General features: G+C 45.1%; 1 protein-coding gene across 1 annotated transcript in view; it reads left to right on the forward strand.

Moving 5' to 3' along the window:
* LOC137160236 (beta-1,4 N-acetylgalactosaminyltransferase 2-like) overlaps window positions 1-19,900 on the forward strand; it is a 33,564-nt gene extending 13,664 nt beyond the window's left edge. The window contains exons 3-11 of the mRNA XM_067558695.1: window positions 5,358-5,531; window positions 8,030-8,167; window positions 11,654-11,760; window positions 12,643-12,680; window positions 14,532-14,712; window positions 15,379-15,465; window positions 16,164-16,351; window positions 18,109-18,249; window positions 19,832-19,900. Coding sequence (XP_067414796.1) covers window positions 5,358-5,531; window positions 8,030-8,167; window positions 11,654-11,760; window positions 12,643-12,680; window positions 14,532-14,712; window positions 15,379-15,465; window positions 16,164-16,351; window positions 18,109-18,249; window positions 19,832-19,900 — 1,123 coding nt within the window. The remainder of the gene's footprint in view (window positions 1-5,357; window positions 5,532-8,029; window positions 8,168-11,653; window positions 11,761-12,642; window positions 12,681-14,531; window positions 14,713-15,378; window positions 15,466-16,163; window positions 16,352-18,108; window positions 18,250-19,831) is intronic.
* Window positions 19,901-24,569: the final 4,669 nt, after the last annotated feature.

A 24,569-nucleotide genomic window follows, 5' to 3' on the forward strand; every position in this document is an offset into this window, starting at 1 on the left:
TGATACTTTGGGTAAGATCCAAGCTTATATTGATTTGGTAATTTGGCTGACCCGATGGGGATCAGAACCTTTTCGGTAAAGAGCATTGAGTTTTAATAACTTTACTGGACCTAGTGGCTGACTGGGAGCCTGAGCCTGAAATGCAATAAGGGGGCTGTGTAGCTTCTTGTTTTTAGCTGCTTGATAACCAGTGTTGGGAATCAGCAGCACGGCTTGTGGCTGGTTGGGAAGTCTAACTTCAGTGTTACCCACCAGTGCTGGGAGGATCTGCACCCCTTTAGAAGCCTGTCCTGACCTTGGCATTTTCATTTGGTCTACTCTAGGCACTGACGGTCACAGCTCCACTGTAGGCAGATGGGGCAGTGGAGGCACTCCTTCTGTGCAATGAATAGCACAGCTCAGTACTGACGGGGCTTAATATAACTCCTTTTAGGGAAGTCTGCACTGGAGAGAAAGGAGTTGCAGGGTCAGTTTACAGTGTTGAAATGTTCCCTCATGCCCATATATAATCTTTAAGCCTTTACACTACAGCCCATCCCACCAGTCCTAACATTATGCAAGATGTAGCAACACCCCCCAGGGATCCCCCCCCCCTCACAAGGGAACACCACTGTACTCCCCAGACCTCCACCCCCACACATGGACTCACTTGTTCTAGCAAATAATGGATAGCGTCCCCCTCCCCCCGCATACCCCCCTGCAACCCTACCTTTGCCACAGCTCATCCTGCTGCTACCACCCCCCGATCCCCGATCACCCCCCCCCATCTCCCCCACTGCATATCATCCCCAGATGCTGTATTACTGTGTTTTTTAAACCTTGACCGTTGCTTTATTGTCTTTTGCTTAAACATTTCCTCCAATAAAACATTTTAACATTACAAGATGTAATTGTTCTATAATAGCTGTATTTGAACGGGACGAAACTATGGAGCTTGGGGAAAAGCTTGTGATAAAGGTCAGAAAGTAGGGGCATGATCGTTGAAGGGAATAGGTTGAAACAAATTGTGCCATAATAGCACAAAAGCATGGGCCACTGTTTGTTCATCAGGGTTCGGCTTACAAACAACCAAAGTGCACTGCTGTAAACGCTCCCCGCAAAGTCACACACCAACACATTCTAAATGAGGAAACCAACCCACAAAGTGCAGAACAAATATGTTAAGCACAAGCTTTGCTCGCTTTTCAGAGAGTGCGAAGTCTACAATGAAACAACTCCACACGGAGGAGCTGACAACCCTGAAATGTGGAAAGGCAGTTGGTATATGTAACAAACTATTACTCTGTTTTGGGAAGAGAGAACATACATGGCTCCTTGACTCTTTCAGTTCTTTCTGAAGATAATGCAGATACCCAGGTTGCACTACTCCAACCATATAAAGACCCTAACTCTGCAAAGAGTTATTGCTCCATATCTTTACTTTGGTCAACCTGCAAGTTATTTGAGCAGAGGATAATGGGTAGAATAGTGCTAATAGTGGAAGGACAGCTAGTGATGACCAAGCTGGTTTCTCCCCAGGAAGTTCATGCTGTTGCCAAGCTCGAAACCTGATTCAAAATACTGAAAATGGCTTTGAAACCTGTAAAATTACCGAGGCTGTGTGCATTTGTTTTTGGTTTTGTTTTGTTTTTGTTTTTTGTTTTTTTGGCTGCTTATGACACTGAGAACTGTTGTGTACTTCTATTGAAACTTGCAAGAAATACTGTAGCAAGATAGTCCAGGTCATCATCTTTCTGCTTGAGAATCAATGTTTCTGTGTCGAGATGGATGGTCAGAGAAATCGATGCCGTACTCAAAGGAATGGACTGCCCCCACATTCAGTGCTCTCACCTTTGCTGCATATTGTATACACAAATGACCAACCAGAATTCCTTGATGGGTGAAGATTCATTTATGCAGGAGATCTTTGCATTGCTACCCAAAAGGAAAGTTTGAGGACACTGAGTGCATTCTAACCGGTTCCTTGAGTACCCTTGGAAAATACTCTTGCGTGGGGTTTCTGAATGCCAAGTCTAATAAGACAAAAGTGTGAAGGACCAGATGAACCCATCACTGGGTCATAGGCAAATATACCCTTAGGAGTTGCTGTGCAAACTGTGAAAAACTCACTAAACCAAACACATCTTACAGGATATTTAGCCATAAAGAGTAACATGTAAGATATTTACAGACAGCTCAAAACTTATTAAGGCTTGTGGCATTGTGAAATGTATATACAGGTAATATTTAAAGAATGTTTATATTGAAAGTTTTATTGGTTTGGAGTAAATATTAGTCTTTGTGGATAATATGTCTCAGTAATGGCCCATTAAGGCAGGAGGGAGTTGTCACCCTGCCCTGCTTCTCTGGTGATGTCATGCAAGGCTCAATTGTTTAGACTTGTTCAATCCCAATACTTTCAATGGAAAGCCATCAGACAACTGCAAACAATCGAAACCTCTTGAAGGTTTAAAAAAAAAAAATAGGTTCCTTTCCAGTAACTGATGTTCTTTGAGATGTGTTGCTCATGTCCATTGCACTATAGGAGTGTGCACGCCTCCGTGCATGGCTACCAGAATGTTTTTCCCCTTAGCAGATCCCGTGGGGCCGGCTCTGGTGCCCCCTGGAGTCCTGTGCACATGCCGCGGTATATGAGGCACTGCCGGCCCTACGCCCCCTCAGTCCCTTCTTTCCACCAACTCTGGTGGCGGGGATGGGGGGCGGGTTGTGGAATGGACATGAGCAACACATCTTGAAGAACATCAGTTACTGGTAAATAACCTTGTTTTCTTCTTCGAGTGATTGCTCATGTCCATTCCACTATAGGTGACTAACAAGCAATACCTTGGAGGTGGGCCGGAGTTAGCGGTGAGGTGCCTGCAGCCCAGCTCTGCTGAAGCCCACTTCTTCCCACGCCTTGGACAGAGGCGTGGTGGGACATGAAGCTATATACCGCCAGCCTGGCAGCTGCTTTGCAGATGCCCTGCTTTAGCATTTCCACTAGGAAGGCTGTGGATAGAGCTTGAGCTCTATTGCGTGAGCTGTGGCATCCTGAAGCGGCACCTTCACCTGCTCGTGGCCGAACACGATGCAGGAAATTCTTCACAAGGAAATTGCTGCAGCTGGAGACCGGTGAAGCTTTCATCCGGTCGGATGCTGCGAGGAAGAGCTGCGCCGCTCTCCGGCATGGCCTCGTACCCTCTGATGTAGAAGCCAGGGCCCCACTTAGCGAGTGCTGCCTTCTCCTCTCCTCCAAACCATGTGGTTCAGGGAAACCTGGGGAGGATACATGATTGGTCCAATGAGACCAGGCAACCACCTTAGGTTGGGGGGCCTGGTGCGGTCTCACTGAACCTTCTTCTAGACTACAGTATGAGGGGGGAGCTCTGGGGTGAGAGCCCTTATCCTGGAGATCTTTCTTGCCGAGGTAAATGCCCCCAGGGAGGCCTCCTTCCTGGAAGGCTAGAGTGGAGGACATGACACCCTGGTTTCCAGGGAAGGGGCCGTGGGCCGGGAAGGACCAGGTCGAGATCCCAGGGAAGCACTGGGTCGCGGGTCTACGGATAGAATCTTCCACCCCCATCAGGAACCAAACTGCCATCTGATGGAAGGACTGCAATCCCCCTTCCAGTGGCTGATGGGCAGCTGATATGGCTGCTAGGTGGGGCTCCAGGGAGGCCACAGTCTATTTTATTAGATAGTGAACCTGTGTCTACACTTTCCTCCTTTATGGTTTTGTTTTGTATTGTAACCATTTGTTTCCACCACCTTCTTGTTTCTAGTTAAATCTTTAAGAAATAAAATTTTTAAAACAAAACTATGTGGTTTGTAGGAGTGGCGATTTAAAGGAAAACTAGTAAACTGGGATACACTGATCCCTTGGAGGCAGAGAGTCTGGGATTTATGTGAGTCGCTCATGTCAGTGGCTGGGTATCACAGAGGGATGCTTCATAGAGACTCAAGGACTGGGGTACACCTATGGTTAACCAGCACGGTGAAGACAGAGTGGCATAGCTGTGAGGAGAGTACTGGCAATGTAGCTCAGCCATTTTGAAAGAGGGCAGTTTTTCATGAATTTCCCTGAAGAAAATCTAATGTACCGGCCTCTGCTGACAGAAACTTCAGTTAGGGGGAAAAATTGCTGAAAGTCATGTGGGTGTGTTTAGAACTTTTTTTCCCCCAAAACTACCTGCTGCACCAGGTCTACCCACAAAACATGGCAGTAGGGATGAATGTGTGCTGTGGTTGCTTTATGGCATTCTAAAGTGTGTCTGGATTGGGGGGAAGCAGCCATAAAAGCTAAATCATTTTTAAATCTGAAAGTGGATATTTCTAATAGATGGAAGATATGAAATATGGCCTGCTAATATTGAGTTTCTGTTTAGTGTTCATGCGTTAAATTTTTAACTTGAAAACAATAAGAATTCCCAAACAAAATGGCATTGACTGACTACCTATCAGTAATTCTGCATTAAATGCGTTATAAGGATGTTGTAATTTTATGCAAAATGCCAAGTGCTATAAACCTAGGAAATTCAGTGTTAAGGCTAAGCTTTTAAGAGCAATCCAAATGTGTTTACTCTGAATTTCCTGGGTTTAGAATGGTTGGGGGAGGGGAGCGTTGTTTGGGGTTTTTTGACATATTTACAGCATCTCTACAATGTATTTAATCAAGAATTACTGACGTACTCTCACCCTCTTCTCCATCTCAATCTAATGTTTGGGAATAAAAAAGGGTGTGAACTGCAGAAATATGAACTGTGGTGCGTGGAGGAAGTGGCCTCTAATTCAGGGTGTCCTTATTCGGAGTCCAATGCATTTTCCCCTGTGTCACAGTCCAAATGGGTTAACAGAAAGCTCTGTGTGGATTCTAGGAAAGGCATTTGGTGGGTAAGGGAATGAAAGTAGCAGCAGTGATGCACTAGGAGAACTAATAAGATCTGTGTTTAATATCCATTCTTAGCCAATAATTGCAACTAGTCAACATGTACATTCTTAACTAGTCACACTCTAAAAGACCACAGGGCTGGCTGGTTTACTAGCATCCTCAAGAAGTTCAGGGGGGAAATCAACAATAAAATACAATACTTATTGTCTCAAGCTCATAAGTTTCTGTCTGATACAAGTTTCCTATAATTGGTATAAGCAGCCTCCCAGCATGAGTACAGTCTTTCTTAAATGTAATCAAGGCTTGGTGGTTTTTTGTGAGAACTCTCTCTTCTGAACAGGAAGAAGAGATTCTAATCTGGTGAGTGTGGGTAGAAGGGTGAAAAACCCAAGCTGAAATGCATTAGAGTTTAGAAACAGCCACAGACACGAAAGTTTCAAAATGCTGCCTCATTGTTTACTGAAATCTTTCTTTCATCTGTCTAATGCAGTATGAAATTCTTCGTTATCGTGATCTTGGGTATAATCAGTATATTTTTGTACTCCGTATACTTGAAGAGGCTAGTGAAATATAAGACCAAGGGAGTGATTTCAGAGGCTCCGTCTGACATGAAACTTCTGTCACCAGAAGAATACAAATACATGTTTACCTTCAACGGAATTTGGTAAGTTCCCTTGCTAATATTTACTGCTTCAAGTACTCTGGATAGCTAGATTTGGACTAATACTGCCAAAGAAAAAGGTTTGCTAATGTTTGTTGGAATTGTTAAATTCACTCAGCTGTTCCTACCCATTTTGGTGTTTGCCGCCCACAAATATTCTACTGAAAGAGTTTAAACAGAGGATTTTTTAAACTGAATATTGCAGACAGTTAATTTCAGATTTGGAATTATGATGATTTGCACTAGGTGCCTCTTTAATCTGATCCAGGGATAAAAATTCAGAGGATCTTTGAGTCTGATGGAAGCATCTGGATTGTTAGATGTTCATTATATGCTGGTTACAAACAAGCTACCTGAAGCTATCGATCACAATTATTTGCAAAAATTAATTCTGCAAATAATATTGAATGACTAACAAACCTGAGAAAATTGCAAATTTTGTTCGGGGGCGGGGGGGAGGATTCAAGGCAAAATGAATCAAATCCATTTTCCTTTGGATCTATCTAGTCCAGTGGTTTTCAACCTTTTTTCATTTGCGAACTCTTAAAAATGTTGAATGGAGGTGCTGACCTCTTTGGAAATCGTAGACATATTCTGCTGATCCCAGGTTGAAAACCACTAATCTAGTCAATCACAACGATTAGAACTGTAATTGGGGGAGGGAGAGGAAGGAACTTTCGAAAGTGCTTAAATCCCATGGACTTTTAATGGGACTTAAACCACTTAGGCATCTACACTGCACAAAACCCCCACCAAACCCAGCAGGAGCGAGTCTCACAGCCTGGGTCTACAGATTGAAGCTTGCACTATAGGGGCTAAAAATAGCTGTGTAGCTGTTCCCATTCAGGCTCTGAAATCCAGCGAGTGAGATGGGTCTGTCCACACTCCAGCCTGAGCAGGAATGTCTACACTGTTATTTTTAGCCCTGTATCGTTAGCCCAAGTCTGTCAACCAGGGCTCTGGGCCTCAAAGACGCAGGTCTTTTTTTTGTAGTGAAGATGTACCTGTAGAACTTTTGTATACAGTTTCCTTGATGCCTATGGTGGTGTGGAAGAGTACCTCTTTTGAACAGGAAGTATGCTATAAAACAGGGGGAGGGGGCAGGGGAATAATGAGCTGCATCAGAGTTCAGTAACTGAGCCAGCAAAAGCCGTCGTTGTTTGATAATGGATGCAATAATAGCTAGGTAGAAATGGGATGCAAATCGACTTTCTTTCCTCTTCCCTCTTGTTGTTTGGCAAAATAGTAATCTCTTTCTGCCGTGGGGCCCAGATGCATTTTTGTTTTCACACAACAGACCCAATGATGCCAAAACACATAATAAAAGATGACTGGGGACGAACTGGAGTGCGGGATGGCCACATCCAATACAAGTACCAATTTGCTCAATAACCACATGCCAGCCCAGTTCGACTGCTGCTTTCTTACAGACCCAGCCATTGTGCTGCAAAGCACTGAGTGCGCTCCCATAAAGATTAAGCCAACAGTTGCCAAGTATCGCTGATGAAACAATTCTGCTGAATGTACCGGCATTACCCAATAGAGCATGGAGGAGTGCCAGTCCTGTAAAATGGCTGAGCCCAGCCAGCAACTATTTTTACCAGGCTCTCATAGAAAAAGCACTTGAAAAGCACTTTAGATCCTATGAATGCAGCAGTAGTGAAATGCAGCCATTTCTGGGGTGGAAGGCAACAGCCTGCTACGCCAGAAATGGAACAGAGATTTTTGCCTAAAGTGAGCCTGGGAAAACCCCTTCTTCCTTATAAAAATACCATGGCACTCTTTCCCACCAATGCCTAAAGTGAGCCTGGGGAAAGAAGTGTGCTGTGGAGTCAGCCACCCAATGGTGAGGCGTTTGTTGCTGAGTGTCCTTTAAAAATACCATGGCACTCTTTCCCACCAATGGAGACTTTATTCTTAAGGATCTGGTCCTTATTTTTTAATCTTCTGCCTGTGGCTTCCCCCTGTCCAAGCTCGTATCTCAGCCATGGGGCTGTCCTTTCAACACTGGGAAGGAGAGGTGCGGCATGGCCACTGGTTCCCTACCCCAAAAGTTGGCTCTGGTATTAAGAATGATGGCTTGTGTGTGTGTGACTTTTTTTGTTTTGTTTTTGTTGTTTTTATGGCCCTTAGCTTGAACTGCAGCTTTCTGGGCTCCATATGCAATAAATGACCAGATTCTCAGCTGGCATCAGTAGCTCTGTGCAGAGTTACACCCGCTGAGAATCGGGCCCAAAGGTCCTACAGTCTAACCCTACTTCCTTACAAATGATGCTGCATTCCCCTGCAAAGGCAGGAGGGGATCCCAGTTCTTTCTTAGCTCTCAGGCAGAAGGTTCCAATCCAGAGCGGAGATAGAGCCCAGCCCTGATTAGAACTTTGCCACTGTGCATTTGAAACACGGGTTTATACACCATATAGAGCTGGGAGATTCTCACCATGTCCTTGCACAAGCTGACCTGTCTTGTTGTTTTTTCTCCCCCCTCTCCACCCTCCCTTCAGGTTAGGTCAAAAGAATCAGTGCGAGTGTGCCACCGCCAGCAAGCTGGAAGTCTATCAGTTGGAAGATTATATCGATAAGAGAGACAGTGCCTCCGTTAAAGAGAGGCGAGAGAGAGAGTTCAAACACTATCGGAAAAGGTACATTGGCTCCTTCTCTGCAGAAATGTTCATTCCTGGTTACCCATTAACCTCCATTCATCTCCCCGCCAGTGAAGATTGTTCCCTACAGTGCCTCTCCTAGTATCTTGTGCAGTCGAGTTCTAATGGTCTACCGCCATCCACAAATGCCCTGAAATTCCCTGAACTCTGGCTATGTCAGACTAATGGTCGGAGAATGAGAGTCCAGAGTTCAGCTATGGATCTTGGGACTGTTGGGGAAAAACGCCCCAGCTGCTCTTGACTCTCACAATAGCGAATGGGGATTGATGTGGTCTCTTAGGTGATCAAGACCCAAGCCACGATGGTATTTAGAGATCCAACACCGCCACTTTGCTTCCAGGTGCAATCCAACATGCTCCTTCCCTAGTTGGTGTCCCTAATTAAGCAGGCAGCCACATTCTGCACCAGTTGCTGTTTCTAAGTGGTCTTTTGGGTTGCCCTGCATGGAGTGCACTGCAACCATCCCGGCTGGAGCATTGCATGCCTTTACAGGGTTTCTCTTACTGAGGAATGCAATACTCATCTTCTGGAAAGAGCATTTACCTGTTTTGACAATAAGGTTCATCTTGGAGGCAGCCAACTAGCACACTCATTCAAAGGGGCGGGAGGGACGCTCTCAAATGAGTGTCTGTGTGCTAAAGGACAGATGAGAGCCAAGAAACTAAATGTACGAAACATAAAAAAGGTCAAAGGAAAAATCAACCATATCTGAAGACAACAGATGAGCAATAGGACACGGCCACCAGTGGGGATTATCAGTAGCTAACACTCTGACTGTCTCTGTGAAGCACAGTAACACAGACAGCTATTAAACTTCAGCCACTAAATTGCACGCTACTCTTCTGAGAGACCCTGCAATCACTGTTGTTGCAACCGAACATCTTGCCAGATTACATAAACAAGCCATACTTTACTATGAATCTCCATTGACCTCTGTCTGTGTATTGACCCTTTCAAATATAATTTTGGGTTGCTGAGGCACAAACTATCAATCAAGCTGGGCTGTTGAGCTAGCTTTAAGAAATGTTGGTGGGTGGCTTAGTTCTGAACACTATCTGTTTGTGCCTGATCCTGGGAGTCTTTGCCACCAACCTCAATGAGAACAGATCTGATGAGTCCTCTGTCCCTGTAGAATGCCTGAAGTATATTTTATATCCTCCGTCCATGTGCCTGGAAGACACTAGCCAAGGCATGCCTGGTGGGCCTTGTGAGTCATAGAGTTAGCAATCCCCATTGTGTGGTCTTGTGCAACTGTCATTGAATTGTAAATCCCTTTTTTACTATTCCCCTGCCCATTAATAGTGGTTTAACACCCACCTGGGTGGTGATCACCTTTTTTTTTTTTTTTTTGGTCAATGGAGTTCTTATAGTTGTTGTAGGACTAGCAGGATCTTATTCAGGGGGATAAGGCACTATGCCACGTTTATTATACATGTAAGAATATCAAAAAGCCGTTACATTCTCTCACACATTCATAAAGTTCTGCAAGCTGGTGTGATATAATTACCAGTCCTTTTATGCATTGCTCGAACCAGCCTAGTGACCAACTAGGCTGGGCACAAGGAGGGAGCCAGGCCTCTGTCAGATGTGAATCCGATCCTCCAAGATGACAATTGCAGAATGAGACCCAAAGTTTCCATGTTTTTACCCACCTTTTATACTTGCTGCCTCTCACGTACGACTATGGGCTTTGCTGTGTCATGCTGCCTCTGGGTTCAGTATAGCTGTTAATCACCAGCTAATTGAAAGCATGACTATTCTTTTATTTCTATACTTTGTTTATTCCCAGGGTGGATCCTTCTGTACTTTAGGGTGGTTTATTTGCACTTTAGGGTTGGTGATAGGTATTCTTCGGCCTCCAGGGTTAGGATGAGAGTCGGTGTCTTTATTCCCCTTTCTGTTGTTAGAGCAGTTTAGGTTGGTGTCTTTTTATGCCCTGCATATACATTCTTCACTCACACAAAGAGAATTTATCAAGATATTTTTAGGTTCAATAGTACAAGTTTCAGGAAAGAGCTTAGTTCAAGAACTAACCCAATGGAGTCTACTTATGCCACACTAAACTGTACTATACCATTATCATAACAGTAAAGGCAAAAAATCTCTTGTACAATAGAACAAGGAGTCTACATCTGACATGTTTGCACAGCTCTTGGGGAGGGATCTCAGAGTTGGCGACTCCCAAACTCACAACATATTTCAATAGCAACCAGACAGCAAAATCTCATAACATCCTACACACAAAGGATATACATACTTGGACAGAACAATGGGTTTCAGCAGATCGTGACCTTTCCTATGATAGCTTACACACATGCTTTGTGTGACATATCACGACCATCCATGAGTGATGAATACGGGGACCACAGGGTGCTACTTCAAGGCACCGTGTGTCACAACGAACACTGGAGACGGAACTGCTCACCGACTGCAGGGTGGTTGCTTCATGTCAGAACAGAGGAACCCTAGAAGGTGATGGTGGGAGGATGCTTGCCTTGTTATTGCCTGTGCACCCTCTGGTCTCTGGACCTCTCAAGCCTGCAGCTTTCCCTGACATTAAATTCATGTGGAAAAGTCTCCTGAACTGAAGTATTGAAGTTGGGTTATGTTGAGGTAGAAGAAACCACTATGGAGGAAAGCAGGCCCCTTTAAATTATCCTTTCAGCAATTACCATCCTAAACCACCACCTACCCTATTTCCTGCTCTCTTTGTGGGGCTGATACATCTTTCTCTGATTTCCATGTATTTATGCTTCTTAGGCCTCATCTATACTGGCAGCGGCAGGCAGGGCATGCATAGCTACACACTGCAGTGGCAAACCAGCTGCGTCCGTTCTGTGACGCGTAGCTACACACAGCAGTGAAAGGCTCTGGCAGGGGGAGGCGTCAGGATGCTACACTCCTAAAAATAGTAGTTCAGAGGTGGGAGGCGCTACCTGGGCATGTAGAGCATGTTCCGTAGGGTTCTGGCATTTCTCTACTTGCCTAAGCCTCATCTATGCTGCTATTTATACACACGCTCGCTGGGCATGCACTGTTTGTACTCTACATGCAGCCACAAATGTAGACCTAGTAGCACCTCAGAATCCCAGTCAACAATCAGGACCCTGTTATGTGCAAAGAGGACACTCCCAGCTCAGAGATCTTCTAATTTAAGGGTCAGGAGTTCCAAAGAATTCTGCTCCCCCATCGGCACTGAAGTACGAGAGAGACTTTCAGAAGTGCTCAGCATCCCCCTTGCACGCTCCACATATGATGAAAATCTAGTTGTTTCATTTGGTGCCCCAGTGGAAGGCTATTTCTTTTGGAATTCCAGCCGCAAGCATACAACAGATAGACAAAAGAGACACATAACCGGTGTTGGTAGAAATAAGTAACAATACACCAGAGTTTGAACAGGTAACACAATTTTCACAATCCCCTAACTTCCTCACACTGACTCTGTTCTACTCTCATTTGTTCCAGAAACCCTTTGATGACGCAAGATCTAATAATAGCCAAACCAAACTTGCCATTAAGCTACCCTATTCAAGGAGTGGAAGTGATGCCACTACAAACAATTGTGATTCCAGGTATACTTGTTCTGTGCCTTTTTTGTAGCCTGTTCACGGGCCCAACATCCACTAGAGTCTCAGACCTTGTGACTTCTACGTACACTCTGTATGAAATAGGGGGATTCTGTTCTTCATTGCACGTGTATTAGACTTGGTTTCCTCTGAAGACTTAACCCTTCCTACAAAACTGCTGAATTCAAAATCCATTCCCTGACACCCAAAGAGCTGACTTCCTCCCAGTAAAGTGCACAAAATGTCTGGGATGGGTTATTAGAATAATAACCACATGACACTTTGTATAGCGCTACAGAGCAATTTTACAAACAGCTATGAAAAGAGCTGAAACAGTGAAGATCCCATCTGCATTTCAGACTCTCTCTCCCTTGTCTCATTTGTCATCTGAGCACACGCCAGCTCTTCCATCTGGATGCAGCTCAATGGTAGTTCGTTTTTTCTGTTTTAAATTCATCTCCCCACTTATTTAATTGCTGCAAACGTTGGAATCTTACAAAATTATTGTTCTTTGGCTTTTGCAAAGGTGCAGTGAGTGATGGAAACCTAAAGGCCGACTCTCTAACTGGTGTAAATCAGGGTAGCTCCGTTGACTTTCCTGCCTTGTACCTTATATCTTCTTATATAGAAAATCTATCCCTAAATCTTTAGAGTTGCCCCAATGCAAAAATACTACTGACTAATTTCTAGATTTCTTCCAGGATAAAATTGAGGGGGGGGGGAAATGCGTAGAGAAGAGCGGATGCACTGTTTGTATCCAGCTCTGTGATCCCAGTTGGGGTAGGCTGACTGGAGTCTTGATAGGGAACAACAATCACATGAATCAAAATATTGGCTTTAGATTTGTTACTTACTGTCCCTTGTGTATGTTTCCCTTTGTTCTTCCAGGGCTTGGGTTGCATGGAGTGACTGAAGAAAAGTACCAGGTATATTTCATGATGTTAAAAGAAAGTTTGTAGCCTAGGGTCATCTTGGTGGATATATAGAATGCTTTGAGATCTCTCTGGATGACAGGTGCATTAGTTTTATGTTTCTCTGAGGTTTGCTTTCTCTTACCAGGGAGGGCTTGGGTTCCCAGCCTAGTATTCGTGTGGTAGCATTAAGGTACGTCTACACTGCATGTGGGAGTGAGTTTCCCAGCCCGGGTAGAGAGACTCGGGCTAGCTTTACTTGAGTTAGTGTGCTAAAAGTAGCAGTGTGGATGTTGCAGCACAGATGGTGGCTCAAACTAGCCAGCCGAGCTTCGACCTGAGTAGGGAGGGCAGGCAGCCTGGGTCTCTGGAAGCTAACCTGAGCTACTACCCATGCCCCACTGCTGCCTTTAGTGCACTAGCTCGGGGGAAACTAACATGAGTCTGTCTACATGGGCTGGAAAGCGTGTTGCTTGCAGTTTAGACATAACCTTAAAGGTCTTACAAAGACCAGAGCCTGGCCTGCCGTGCCAGGTACTATACAAATACATAGGGATGGTCTACACTCAGGACATGCCTATGCTAGGAATTCAATACCAGTGTAGGTATAACGGAAAGCATACAGGCAAGGTGGTCCTAGTGTGGACATAGCTATACCAGCAAAGCTCAGATTTTACTGGTATCCCTTCTTACACACACACACACACACACACACACACACACACACACACACACACACACACACACACACACACACACAGCAAAACAAGCTGTATAGAAAAAGTAGTCTTGCCATAGTCCAACTGCATCTATGCTAGGGGCTTTTGCTGGCACAGCTGCGTCGGTTCCGGGATCACAACTGTTCACACTCTTGGCTGACATAGGTACACTGGCAGAAGTCTATCAAGTGGACACAACCTTAAAGTTTTGTCTCTTTAGGCTGGCATAGTTAAAGCAGGAGCAGCTGCCCTCACCCTCCCCACCCAGTGTAGATGCAGTTAAAAGTGGTTCTGGCAGTATAGTTTATTCCAGCTCTACTGGTATAAGGCACCTTTAAACCATAACTAAGTCAGCAAAAAAAATCACCCCCTAACTGATATAGCCATGCTGGTAAAACTTAAGTGGAGACCAGGCGTTAGTAAGACAATCCTTGCCCCAATGAGCTTTCATAGACACAAAGGAAGGAAAATAGAGAACCCGAGAGAGATGAAGTGATTTGCCTGAGAAAGCCAGGAACTGAATTTAGGTCTCCCGAGTTCAGTCCTTTCCCTGTTGGGTGGATCACATTGCCCTGCCTACCTAGGGAAAGAATCCTTTACAGTCTCATAGATTTAATCTTCCACTTTCTTGATTGTATGAGGGACTAGCCCATACTTTTTTTTTTGTTGTTGTTGTTCCTCCCCATCCAGTTCAAATTTTAAAAGCAAGCTCAACCTTGTATTTTAAAAACGAGAGTTCTGGAGCACTTTAAAGACTAACAAATTTAATTTCAGTTAGTCTTTTGTCTTAAATTTGTTAGTCTTTAAAGTGCTCCAGAACTCTCGTTGTTTTTGCTGTATACAGACTAACACGGCTACCCCTCTGGCACTCTTTTATTTTAAAACTTTTTCTAAAGCCATAATGAACTGCCTCTTGTGCTGGGGACAGGGAGTTGGCTGTTTTATGGATCTCCACAGGGATGTCTTCCTTTTAGTGAAACCAGGTGAGGATAGTGGTGGGGTCAGATCTCCCTTCTTTCCCTTTAAATAAACCTGTTTTTAAAGAGAGAGCCATGTGATTGAACCAGATCAGGGATGGAGGAGAGGGTAAGCCTCGTGATTTTCACCGTGACACCTAAGATTTCCAGCCCCACAATACTGAATGCAGGTGATCCTGCGAGCGTCCCTGGGAACCCTCAACACGCTTGCTGATATCTCTGATGACGTGGTGAGTGGACGAGGCGAGAAAAAACTGACCATCTTGACCTCAAATATGGAGCTGCTGAATTTCATCCTCAAGCATGTGACATACACCAGTGTGGTCTACCAGCTCAGTGCAGTAGATATGAGTGAGTATTGACTGGACAATTTCTTCATCCCATCCCTGGCCGTTTGCCGTCATTTCCTCTGATGTTATTACGTCACTTTCAAGAATCTGCTAAATTAATTTTACCTCCCAGCAGGAATCCTTCTGAAAGACACATTACTTAACACAGCATGAGCAGAGGGGGCTCTAAATCAGAACTAGATGCAAGATGCTGACACCCTACTTAGCTGTCTCTTTCAAAGCATCCAGGCTGTTTGGCAGAGATTGGTGAGGTCATGCACCATCCTCAGGAAGCTTAAGCCCTCCTTCGATGTCCTTGTAAAGCCTAGTAAATCTTTGGTTTTGAATTACACATGAGGTGAAGCAAGACTGCCAAGCCAGGAGACTGTCTGGTGCTTGGCAAAGACATTTATTTTTTGAGTTAGTGGAAGAAGAGTTCTTTCAAAGAACTACTGTCTAGGTTTCCCATGTGTCCGTTTTCCACTACTGAGGCTTGACGCTCATTTCACACTATAAAATCAGCGGGGCCACTTTAATCTATTCCAGCCTAAAGCAGTGCCAGGGAACAAATGGATTTCCAATCAACGTTCTGACTTGGAGGTCTCCCCTGCATCATCAACAATCTCCAGAATACTAGAAAATGTACAAGTGATGCAACTTCCATATTCTGCTTTTCTTGTTTTCCAAGTGAGTCTTGAGAGCGGACATCATGTTGCTCAGTTTCCTGTGATCATCCGACAGCCCATCCTTCCAAAGTTGTTTGATCCTGGAGCAGGTAAGTTTCCCAGAGTGCCTCTCTATAGGAAAAGCCTTTTCGCCCTTTTAAGAGCAGGTTAGGGAGTGACTCCAGCAAGATGACAATGGCTGATGCTAAATCCTTACTCCAGACTGTACTGTGGTACAAGTTAGTTACTCTTTTAGGCCTGATGTTGGGCTTCTTGAATCTTTCTGGTCTCCTGATGCCTCTCCATTCAAAAACAGATGTGATTGACCAGGGCTAAATGCATCAGCACCACGTTCTGTGGCCAGTTGGATTCTTCCAAAGCTGTGTCCACTGAAAAGCCCTGAATGAACTGACCTTTTTTAACATTCTAATTCCATGAAAACCTCATATTGGCTCCAACGACTCTTAGTGTAGCACCTTCCATTTGAAGATCTCCATGCACTCCACGTACGCTAGCTAATCCTTGGGGGATGCCCCATGTCCCGACCTCCATTTTACAGATAAGGAAACTTGGGAACGATGAGGATGACTTGTTCAGAGTCCAACAGTTGCTGATGTAGCGCTGTTGCTTTTGTCCGAGGTCTATGGCAGTGTTAAGAGAACCCAGCAGTTGTATGTTCTAGTTTCACTCTACTAACCACTTGTCCACCTTCCTCCTGCAGGTAAGATCTTTCAGGAATGGTGAGTAAAACTAAAGAACTGTAATAAAATGTCACAAGTCTTTGTCAATTCCCCATTTATGGCTGCAGATAGGAAGATCAGCTCTCTGGTGACCATCACGACGAAGACTTTCTTGCGCTACCACAAACTGCGGCGCTTCATAAAGAGCGTCCGACAGTACTACCCTGACATAAAAATCATCGTCGCCGATGACAGCAACATCACGGAGAAAATCGAGGAGGAGAACGTTGAACATTACATCATGCCTTTTGGAAAGGTCTGTCACTTGCATCGGAATGACTGTGGACAGGTCTTGGCAAGGGCCTGCCCTCCTTCAGTGGAATACAGGCTTGTTCAGCGGGGAGAGACCGCATCCAAAATAACACCTTATTGGATGGGATTTTTTTTTTAAAGCTACTGTTTTAGAAGCATAAATCCCATTGACTTTCGGTAGGATTTGTGCTCCTAAAACACTTAGGCACTCTTGAAAATACTCTCTTATTAGCATTTGGATTATGGTAGTACATATGGGCCTCAATTGAGACCAAGGTCCCATTGTGCTGGGAGCTCTATGAACACGTAGAAAGAGGACAGGACTTGCCCCTAAGAGCTCACTGTCTAAGTAGATGAGACAGGCAAAAGCTGGGAGGGGAAATGGAAGTACAGCGAGGGGAAGTGACTTGCCCTAGGTGACACAGCAGAGCCAAAAAAAGAATCCATGTTCCCTGAGTCCCAGCCCAGTGCCCCATCCACTGGACAACACTGTCTCCTCAGGACTCTTCGGACCTATGTGCCCAGTTCCACCCCCCCTCCAAAAAAATGGAGTGGAATGGCTCATGGGATTGTGTGTATTGTACAGAATCTTTGACCTGTAGGCCACCAGTTCAAACTTTTATCCAATGAGTGTTCAGTGACCTAGCACCAAGGCCTATTAGGTATGGTAGCTGGGACAAAGGGGACTGAATGCTCCATTTCAATATATGGGCTTCCCCACTGTTAGCGCAACAACTTAACGTAAGCTACCCTAGTGATGTGTGAGATGAGTTGGTGGTCTTAATCCAGTTCCTAGTGGTTTACCAACCCACTAATCTTCATGCAATTTAATCAACACATTATTGACTATATCAAATTTTGGGCCTGATACTGAGAGGTGAAGAACATTCACTGACGTAAATGGGAATGGTGGGGGTCCAGCACATTTCGTGATTGGAGCATCTTATTGTATAACTATTCAAGCTTTGTAAAAAATAGTTACACTGGCTCACTGGCCTGTATTGCTCTATGGAAGATCAAAGTTTGAACGTTTGAGGCTCCTCTCCATCCTCCACGCTCCCATTGGCTGACAGCATTGGACGGGGGACACCTCCATATTGCTTAAAATTTATTTCCTTCATGCTCATTAATGAGCTTTGGAGGCAATCCCAGACTCCCATCCAGTCCTTGGCCAGCAGTGGGCTTGGTGTGACACGGGGATATAGGGAGGAGAGACACTAAGGGAACCTTGGGGCACCATAAGGGACATGAAGAGCCCTGGGAATTATACAAATACATAGATGTTGTTATAGGATGGACTCTTGTAGAAAGATCACCTGCCCTAATGAATTAAAATCCTACTATTGTAAAAATGTAGGGTTGGACGGGACCTCAAGAGATCATCTAGTCCATCCCAATGGCATTTAGGCAAGATTAAATATACACAGACTGCGCCTGCTAAGGGTTTATCTAACCTGTTCTTAAAAACCTCTGAAGATGGGGATTCCACAGCCTCCTTAGGTAATGCTTCCAATGCTTAACTGTCCTTTATATGCTGGTTCTTCTATCACATGGGTAAGTGATTGTTATTATGAGGTCACTCCTTGTTGCAAAGACTCATTTGCTAGTTCAGATCACCTCTTTCCCGAACAGACTAGCACAAAAGGGATTTGCACACAGCTAATCAGTTTTTTGTGTGTATGTTTGCATATATGTAATTTTTCTTCCTATTAAGCTCTTTTGACCATACCCTTCTGTGTCTCGGGGATTCCCGTTTACCAGGGTTGGTTTGCAGGAAGGAATCTCGCAATATCTCAGGTCACGACCAAGTACTATCTCTGGGTTGATGATGACTTCTTATTCACTGAAAACACCAAAATCGAGAAACTAGTGGACGTGTTGGAGGAAACAAACTTGGATGTGGTAAGAAATGCAAATAAATTGTACCCTTGGAAAATGTTCAGGGCCAGTTTTTTTTAAAAAAGAGCTCAAGTGTCACATTGGGTGCTGAGGCCTTTGAAAATGTTGGTTCCAGCAGTAGAAATGTGTTCCTCTGCAGAGCTGTACTAGTCTTTTGCTTATAAGACTATGCCAGAAATCTTCATTATTGTATTAAAATACTATTCAGGGTAAGGGTGGGAAACGTGCTTTCAAATGAGGGGGAAAATATTGTGTGAATATTTAGATTGACCAGGACCCCACCAGAGATAAGTGCTATCAGGCAAAATATTCTTGGAAGTCGATGTGTATTTCTCTTCTATGTTACTTGACTTTCTTAATGCATCAAATTTGGTTTCACCTTCTCAAAATTGTGCCTGGCTAAAATTGGTGCATTATCATTTGACACTGAATATTTGCCACTTACTTCTAGGTAGCTGCCTCCTTCCTGTGTCTTGGTTCACTTTTCTTCCTGCTATTAAGTGGTATTGAACAGTTAGTATACTGCTTCTGCAATGGGATACTTGGTTTTGTGCATACACTAGAAATTCTCTTCTTGAAAAGTGGCATTGGTTTATGCCAAGAGCATGACTCTCCTTGGCCCAGACCAAATCCCATTTTGGAAAAATAGCTCCAATCTGGATAACAATCTTTCCTCACCACCATTCACCTTGGATCATAACTCCAGAGAGAATACTTAACCTAGGGAAGTAAGTAAAATTTGAAGCCAGTTGAAGCTGTTTTTGATCCCATTGAGTTTTTTCGTGATTGAGTTTTTTAGCGCCTCTGGAAAATATTTCCACACCTTGGACTATGACAGTTGACCTGAGAGAGTGTGGTTGGGGGGGGGGGGGGGGGGGGGGGGGGGATTTATGGAACAGATAGCCTATAGCTTCTGGTCATGTTTTTCAAATCCAATGCAAGTCCTCAGTGAAGGATAACAAGTTTCCGATGAGAGCTGTTTGTTGCCCTGTGTGAAATGAGTAGGAGATCTCTGTGCAGTTCCTAATACACAACTTACTGTGTTGCAAGCACAGCTGGCATTCACTGGCCTGCATATTGGCAGTGTGGCCAATGATAGACTGTACCATGGAGACGTGACCCCCATGGTGTCTCTCTAGGTCAGGTGGGAGGGAAGATTATCCTGCTTCTGCATGTTCTGTGTCTGATTTGGGCACTGAGAACTTTGGTTTCTCTAGTGACCCCAATCCAGCCTCTAGTGAACCCAATCCAGCCTCTTTGACCAATACATACGCCATGTGAGTGGAAACAGCACTCCAATTTTTGAGCTGATACACACAGACCGGGATACAAGGAACAACAAGGACAGGGTATTGTAGGGAATGAGCGCCAAGAATCGGTTCACAGAGCTGTTCTAGATGGCTCTAAAAGCTGTTGTAAGCGGGGGGTTTGTTAATGTTGGATTCCCACTCTTCTGAACAGCAACGACACCTCAGGGGGCTGGCCCAGTCAATGGAAAGATTCCCGTTGACGTCCGGGAACATTCGCATGCGCAGGAGACTAAAAGCGGTAACTGAAACGTGTGGGTGATTGTCTCACTCTGCAGGTTGGAGGCAGCGTGAACGGAAACACACCTCCCATGCCGTTTTCAGCTGCTCTATCAGGAGAGAGATGATCCCAGTGGCTGCCTGCATTTGAGATTCGGCTCCTTTCACAAGCTGGAAGGGTTCCCCAACTGCGTCATCACCAGCGGGGTAGTCAACTGGGTTTTCTTTCTGGCCCACACCAGGACACAAGCCGACATGCCAGCTATGACCCTAAACTGCAGAGAATGGAAGAGAGAGAGCTCACCCAGGTAAGCTGCTGCCTGTCTCTCTCAGCATGTGGGCAAGCACTGCATTGTGTGTCTGCTGCATGTGGTTTGCCCCAGCAGAAAGCAAGATTTTTCTAACAGCTGACTTGAAAACTTTTTCACGTTTGTCTCTTTCACTTCCTTTTGCTTTAGTCTTGGGGCTTTCAGCTCTCTGCTTTCACTGGTTGCTTCTGCTTTCACTTTGCTTTCACTCTGCTTTCACTTTGCTTCTGCACTCTGGGCATTGTGGGACACTTCCTGTGCACAGGGTGGGTGGCTAGCTGGGAGTGAGTAGAATGATGGGATTTGGGGTCCAAACCCCTGTAAACTGAGCTACGGCAGGGGGATGGGGTGCACAGGGAGCGTAGGGTGCAGTCTTCTGTCTGCCGGCAAGTGCCCAGCCACCTCCCACCCCCCCATGAAGCTGCCAGTCATGGAGACGGGCACTCACCACTGCACCCGGTGGAGGAAATCAGGCCGACTATAAAGGAGGCAGAAAGGCCTGGGACTGCAGAGGGGGCAACTCCCCTGCTCCAGGCTGCCTCCCTGAGCACAGGGCAGAGACTGAGGCATGCTTCAGGCAAAGTTCAGAATCGAAGAACTGTCCTGACCTGGGGCAAACTAACGGGGTCCCAGCGAGGGCAACAGCAACGCTCCAAAGGACTATGCCCAGAGTCGGCGGCACTACCCCCACCGTCCCATGATTCAGCTCTTTAGAACACTAGGAGAGGTTTGCAATTAAAACAGGGAAATGATGCGCACGAGTGCAGCGTAATCCACATTGCCGCCGGCTGCTAGACTACATGATTATCTGCACTGCAAGCTGAGGTGATTTTAGACATACCCATGCTAGCATGGCTAAAAATAGCCCTATAGAGACATAGGGGTCAGCATTGGCTACCGTCATGAGTCCCCTACCCAGGTGTGCGAGTACAGCCTGTGCTGCTTCTGCATCTAACACTGCTCTTTCTAGCCATGCTCGGTCAGGGTTGTCTTTCCGTGCCGCCGTCACACCTTGACTGCAGTGTGATACCCCTGGAGATCTGATTCTGCTAGTGACTGTAGGTTAACAGACCTGGTTCGTGAGGTCAAGCAATAGCAGCTTGGTTTTAGAACCAGAGGACCTGTGGTTCAATTCCTTTTACATGTAGAGATCTGTTACATTTGCAACGTCTGGCTCTGGAGAAGTGACGCGTAAAATAATTTCACAGCTGTTCTCAGGGAAACGCTGGGTTGCCTAGATTTGCTTACTTTTTTTTTTCCCCTCCCCCTCAGAATTTTTCATGGATGGACTGGGCATCTTGCTTGTTGGTTCCTGCAATGATGTCACTATAGGTCACCAAGAACATAAACCCCCATCGGATCCTGACTTGACTAAGGTAGAAAACGAATATAAAAAGTTCCGGACCAACACCCAAGAGCTGATCAAATCTAAGCTTGCTTTGTACTACTTCAAAAACCGACTGAAATGCTACTCAAAAAAATAACCCTTTGATCTTGCCATACGTAACTCGTATGGGAGCCTTCCCGATGCTCATGGCAGGAGTACACTTTGGGCATCAGCCTAATGAACTTATTTGTGCCACACTGGATGCCTTCCTTTTGCACCTACCTTTCTATAAAAACTTTTTAATGGGCAGAGTTTGGAATCTCTGCACCCAATCTTGAAATGGATGATGCTGTTCTGTGTGTCATCCACACTCAGGTCCTCCTGTCGGGATGTCTGTGCTGCTCCGTGCCTTACAATGGTGTTCTCCTCTTTGCAAAGTTTCTCTCATCATAGGGTGGGTCAGCTTGGCTAATACTGAGCCACATTCATCATTGTCCTGCACTGTGTCATTTCCAGCCAGTGCAGAGAGAAGGGGCAGCGTAGCGAGGAAAGAACTACTACTGGTTTGTTGTGGTGGCAAACCACCACAGCCCCTCTGCGCTGGGCTAAATAACTCCACGGGATGTTGTGGCAACAGTGAATAGGGCCTATGCATTTGAATGGATTGTCAGGGATGTACAGACTGACTTCCTTCTCCACTGCAACGAGTGGTGGAGTAACGGGAATAAATGTTTGCAAGCCAAGCACCAGAAGCACAATGACTTTCATGTTTAGATGGAAGTGTTTGGTTTAGTCTACATGGAGTGAATATGTTGCCTATGCAATATCTGTTGAGAACTTCTTATGGTGACTCCTATTTAAGGACGGAGGGGCAGGGAATGTTGGTAAGCTGGTTTAGTTAAGAAGCTTTCACTTAAGAGGAGGAAAATGCAAACTCTCCTAATTATCCCGCCTGAATGCAGCCCAAGTTTACATGACCTGAGTCCTTTTCATGTGCCGGCTAGTGGCCGATGTGAAATGGTGCTCCGTTCCCAATGGGCAGCTACACAGCATCCAAAAACCCCACCATTACCACAATGGTAGGACCTGGATGCTAATCTCAGGCCAAGAAGTAAATGCCACAAGCAGACCACGGGTAATATGCACCATGGCCCTATACTTCTGACTAGAAGAAGGATGAGAGAACTTGGCCTTGGTATGAAACGTTCTGGCTTTGGTCAGGCAATTGACTAACACTAATTTCTGCTCAGCTGTTTTGTTACCTTCTCTTTGGCTATCTTGTAGATTGTGAGCTCGCTGGGGCAGGGGCAATCTTCGTTATGATTGGACAGCACCTTCTATGCCGGAGCCCTGATCGGGGTTCCTTTACTGTACTGTAATGCAGATCATTAAAATATCTTCTTTGATTTGAACATTGGCTTAAAAGTTCAGCTTTCCTTGTGGTTCCGAAAAATCCTTCTGTCCATTCAAGCAAGAGCTTGAAATTCTTTGTGCTCTACGTCCCTCCAGGTGGTGACATTGACAGCTTCCGATATAGTGTGATTAAAGGGATTTTTCTGGTCCATTTACTTTTATAATTAGATAAGAGATTGTGTATTCTTGACACTGCAGTGTCCTTAAAAGGAATTCGGGTGGGTGTTTTAAAAGCTACCACAAAAAGGAAAACAACCCTGCTTGAAAGCTAGTCTGTACTACAGTCCAGATGCATAGTGAAGTCCTGTGATGCTATAAACAGATCTTTAGTCGTGGCAACAGAATACACAGCGAAGTCGAGATGGATAGGGACCCTGTCAATACTTGCTCAAGTTTTTAAACTTGAATGGCTGCCATGTTCACACCCTTGGATTCACTTTATTACTGGAGTGCTTTGAAGATCCAATTGAGATGACTGAGATTCGTGGCCTCATTGTGCTAGACTGTATGTATGCATCGTATGAGACCATCTCTGCCTAAAGAGCTTACAATCTATGTGGAGAAGCTGGGAGAAAGGCAGCGTTATTGGACCCATTTAACAGATAAAAGACATTCTGGGAACGGGAGTCCTGAATTTTTGCCTGCACTAATGTTCTTGGAAAGCAAAGTAAGACCGAGGTTTTGAAAAGCGACTAATGACTTTGGATGACTCAGTGAAGACTCCATTTCTAAAGGGCCTACTGCTTTGCGGGTGGGGGCTGAGCACTTTCTGAAAATCAGGCCCCTTGAAGATGCCCTTCATGACAGGCACTCAGAAATCACACGTTTCCAAAAGTGACTCATCTCTTTGTATTGCAGTAGCATCTGGAGGTCCGAGCTCTGACTGGACCTCGAGTGTGCTAGGCACGGCCCAGGAAAGTCTCGGCTAAGTATTTGTGCTGAGTGTTTGCTCCCAAAACCTGATCAGTTCAGCTTCATCAGTAAAGCAATAGAATCACTTTTCTGTGACTAATCAAATCCTAAGCAGAACAGCCCAGAGAACAAGCCATAGGTTAACCTGCATTTGCGGAGACAGCTCATCAAATTGCAAATGCAGGAAAGGAAGCAGGGAGAACTCCCAGCTTGTCTGGCCACTTTGCAAAGAAAGAGCTGAGGGAGCGTGTGCTGTCATCTCAGTAAGCAGAAACGGAAAAGCTAGGGGCAAGGGAATAAAAACCCTTTTCCACTGCAATAGAGATGCAGCAACCAGCTGCAGAAAGGTAGGCTTGAGGGGAGGAGAATTATAAGCGCTAGCTGCCACAGATCAGCTTGTGGAAACCAACACTCCGCCACTGTCTACACACCAGGTTACTTCAGTATAACTTACATTGCTCCGCAGTGTGAATAATCCAGCCCCCTGAGCGACATAAGTTATACCGACAACCATCCCTTTCTGGAAAGAGCATGCACAGTGATATGATTAACAAAAACCAAGATGCGAGTGGACTGCACCGTTAATGGTCAAGCTGTAGCGGCAGCAGATGAATTCACTTATCTGGGATCAGACACAATTTTGTATATAGTTCCTAGCCTTATACAGGTAGTGTGAGAACGGTATTTTTCAGTAACGTTCTATAGTATACACCTGTTTATCTGAAACCCATTACCCAAATCCCTTCCTCATCCTCCCCCCTCCCCCCCATAGTTTATGCTGGGGGGACAAAAAAGGGGATTAGATAAAGTGGAGATTCAGATAATAGAGCAAAGCCC

The sequence above is a fragment of the Emydura macquarii genome, unplaced genomic scaffold, assembly GCF_026122565.2.
Source record: "Emydura macquarii macquarii isolate MOO-44397 ecotype Brisbane River unplaced genomic scaffold, CSIRO-AGI_Emac_v2 contig_2179, whole genome shotgun sequence".
Taxonomy (NCBI): Eukaryota; Metazoa; Chordata; order Testudines; family Chelidae; genus Emydura; species Emydura macquarii.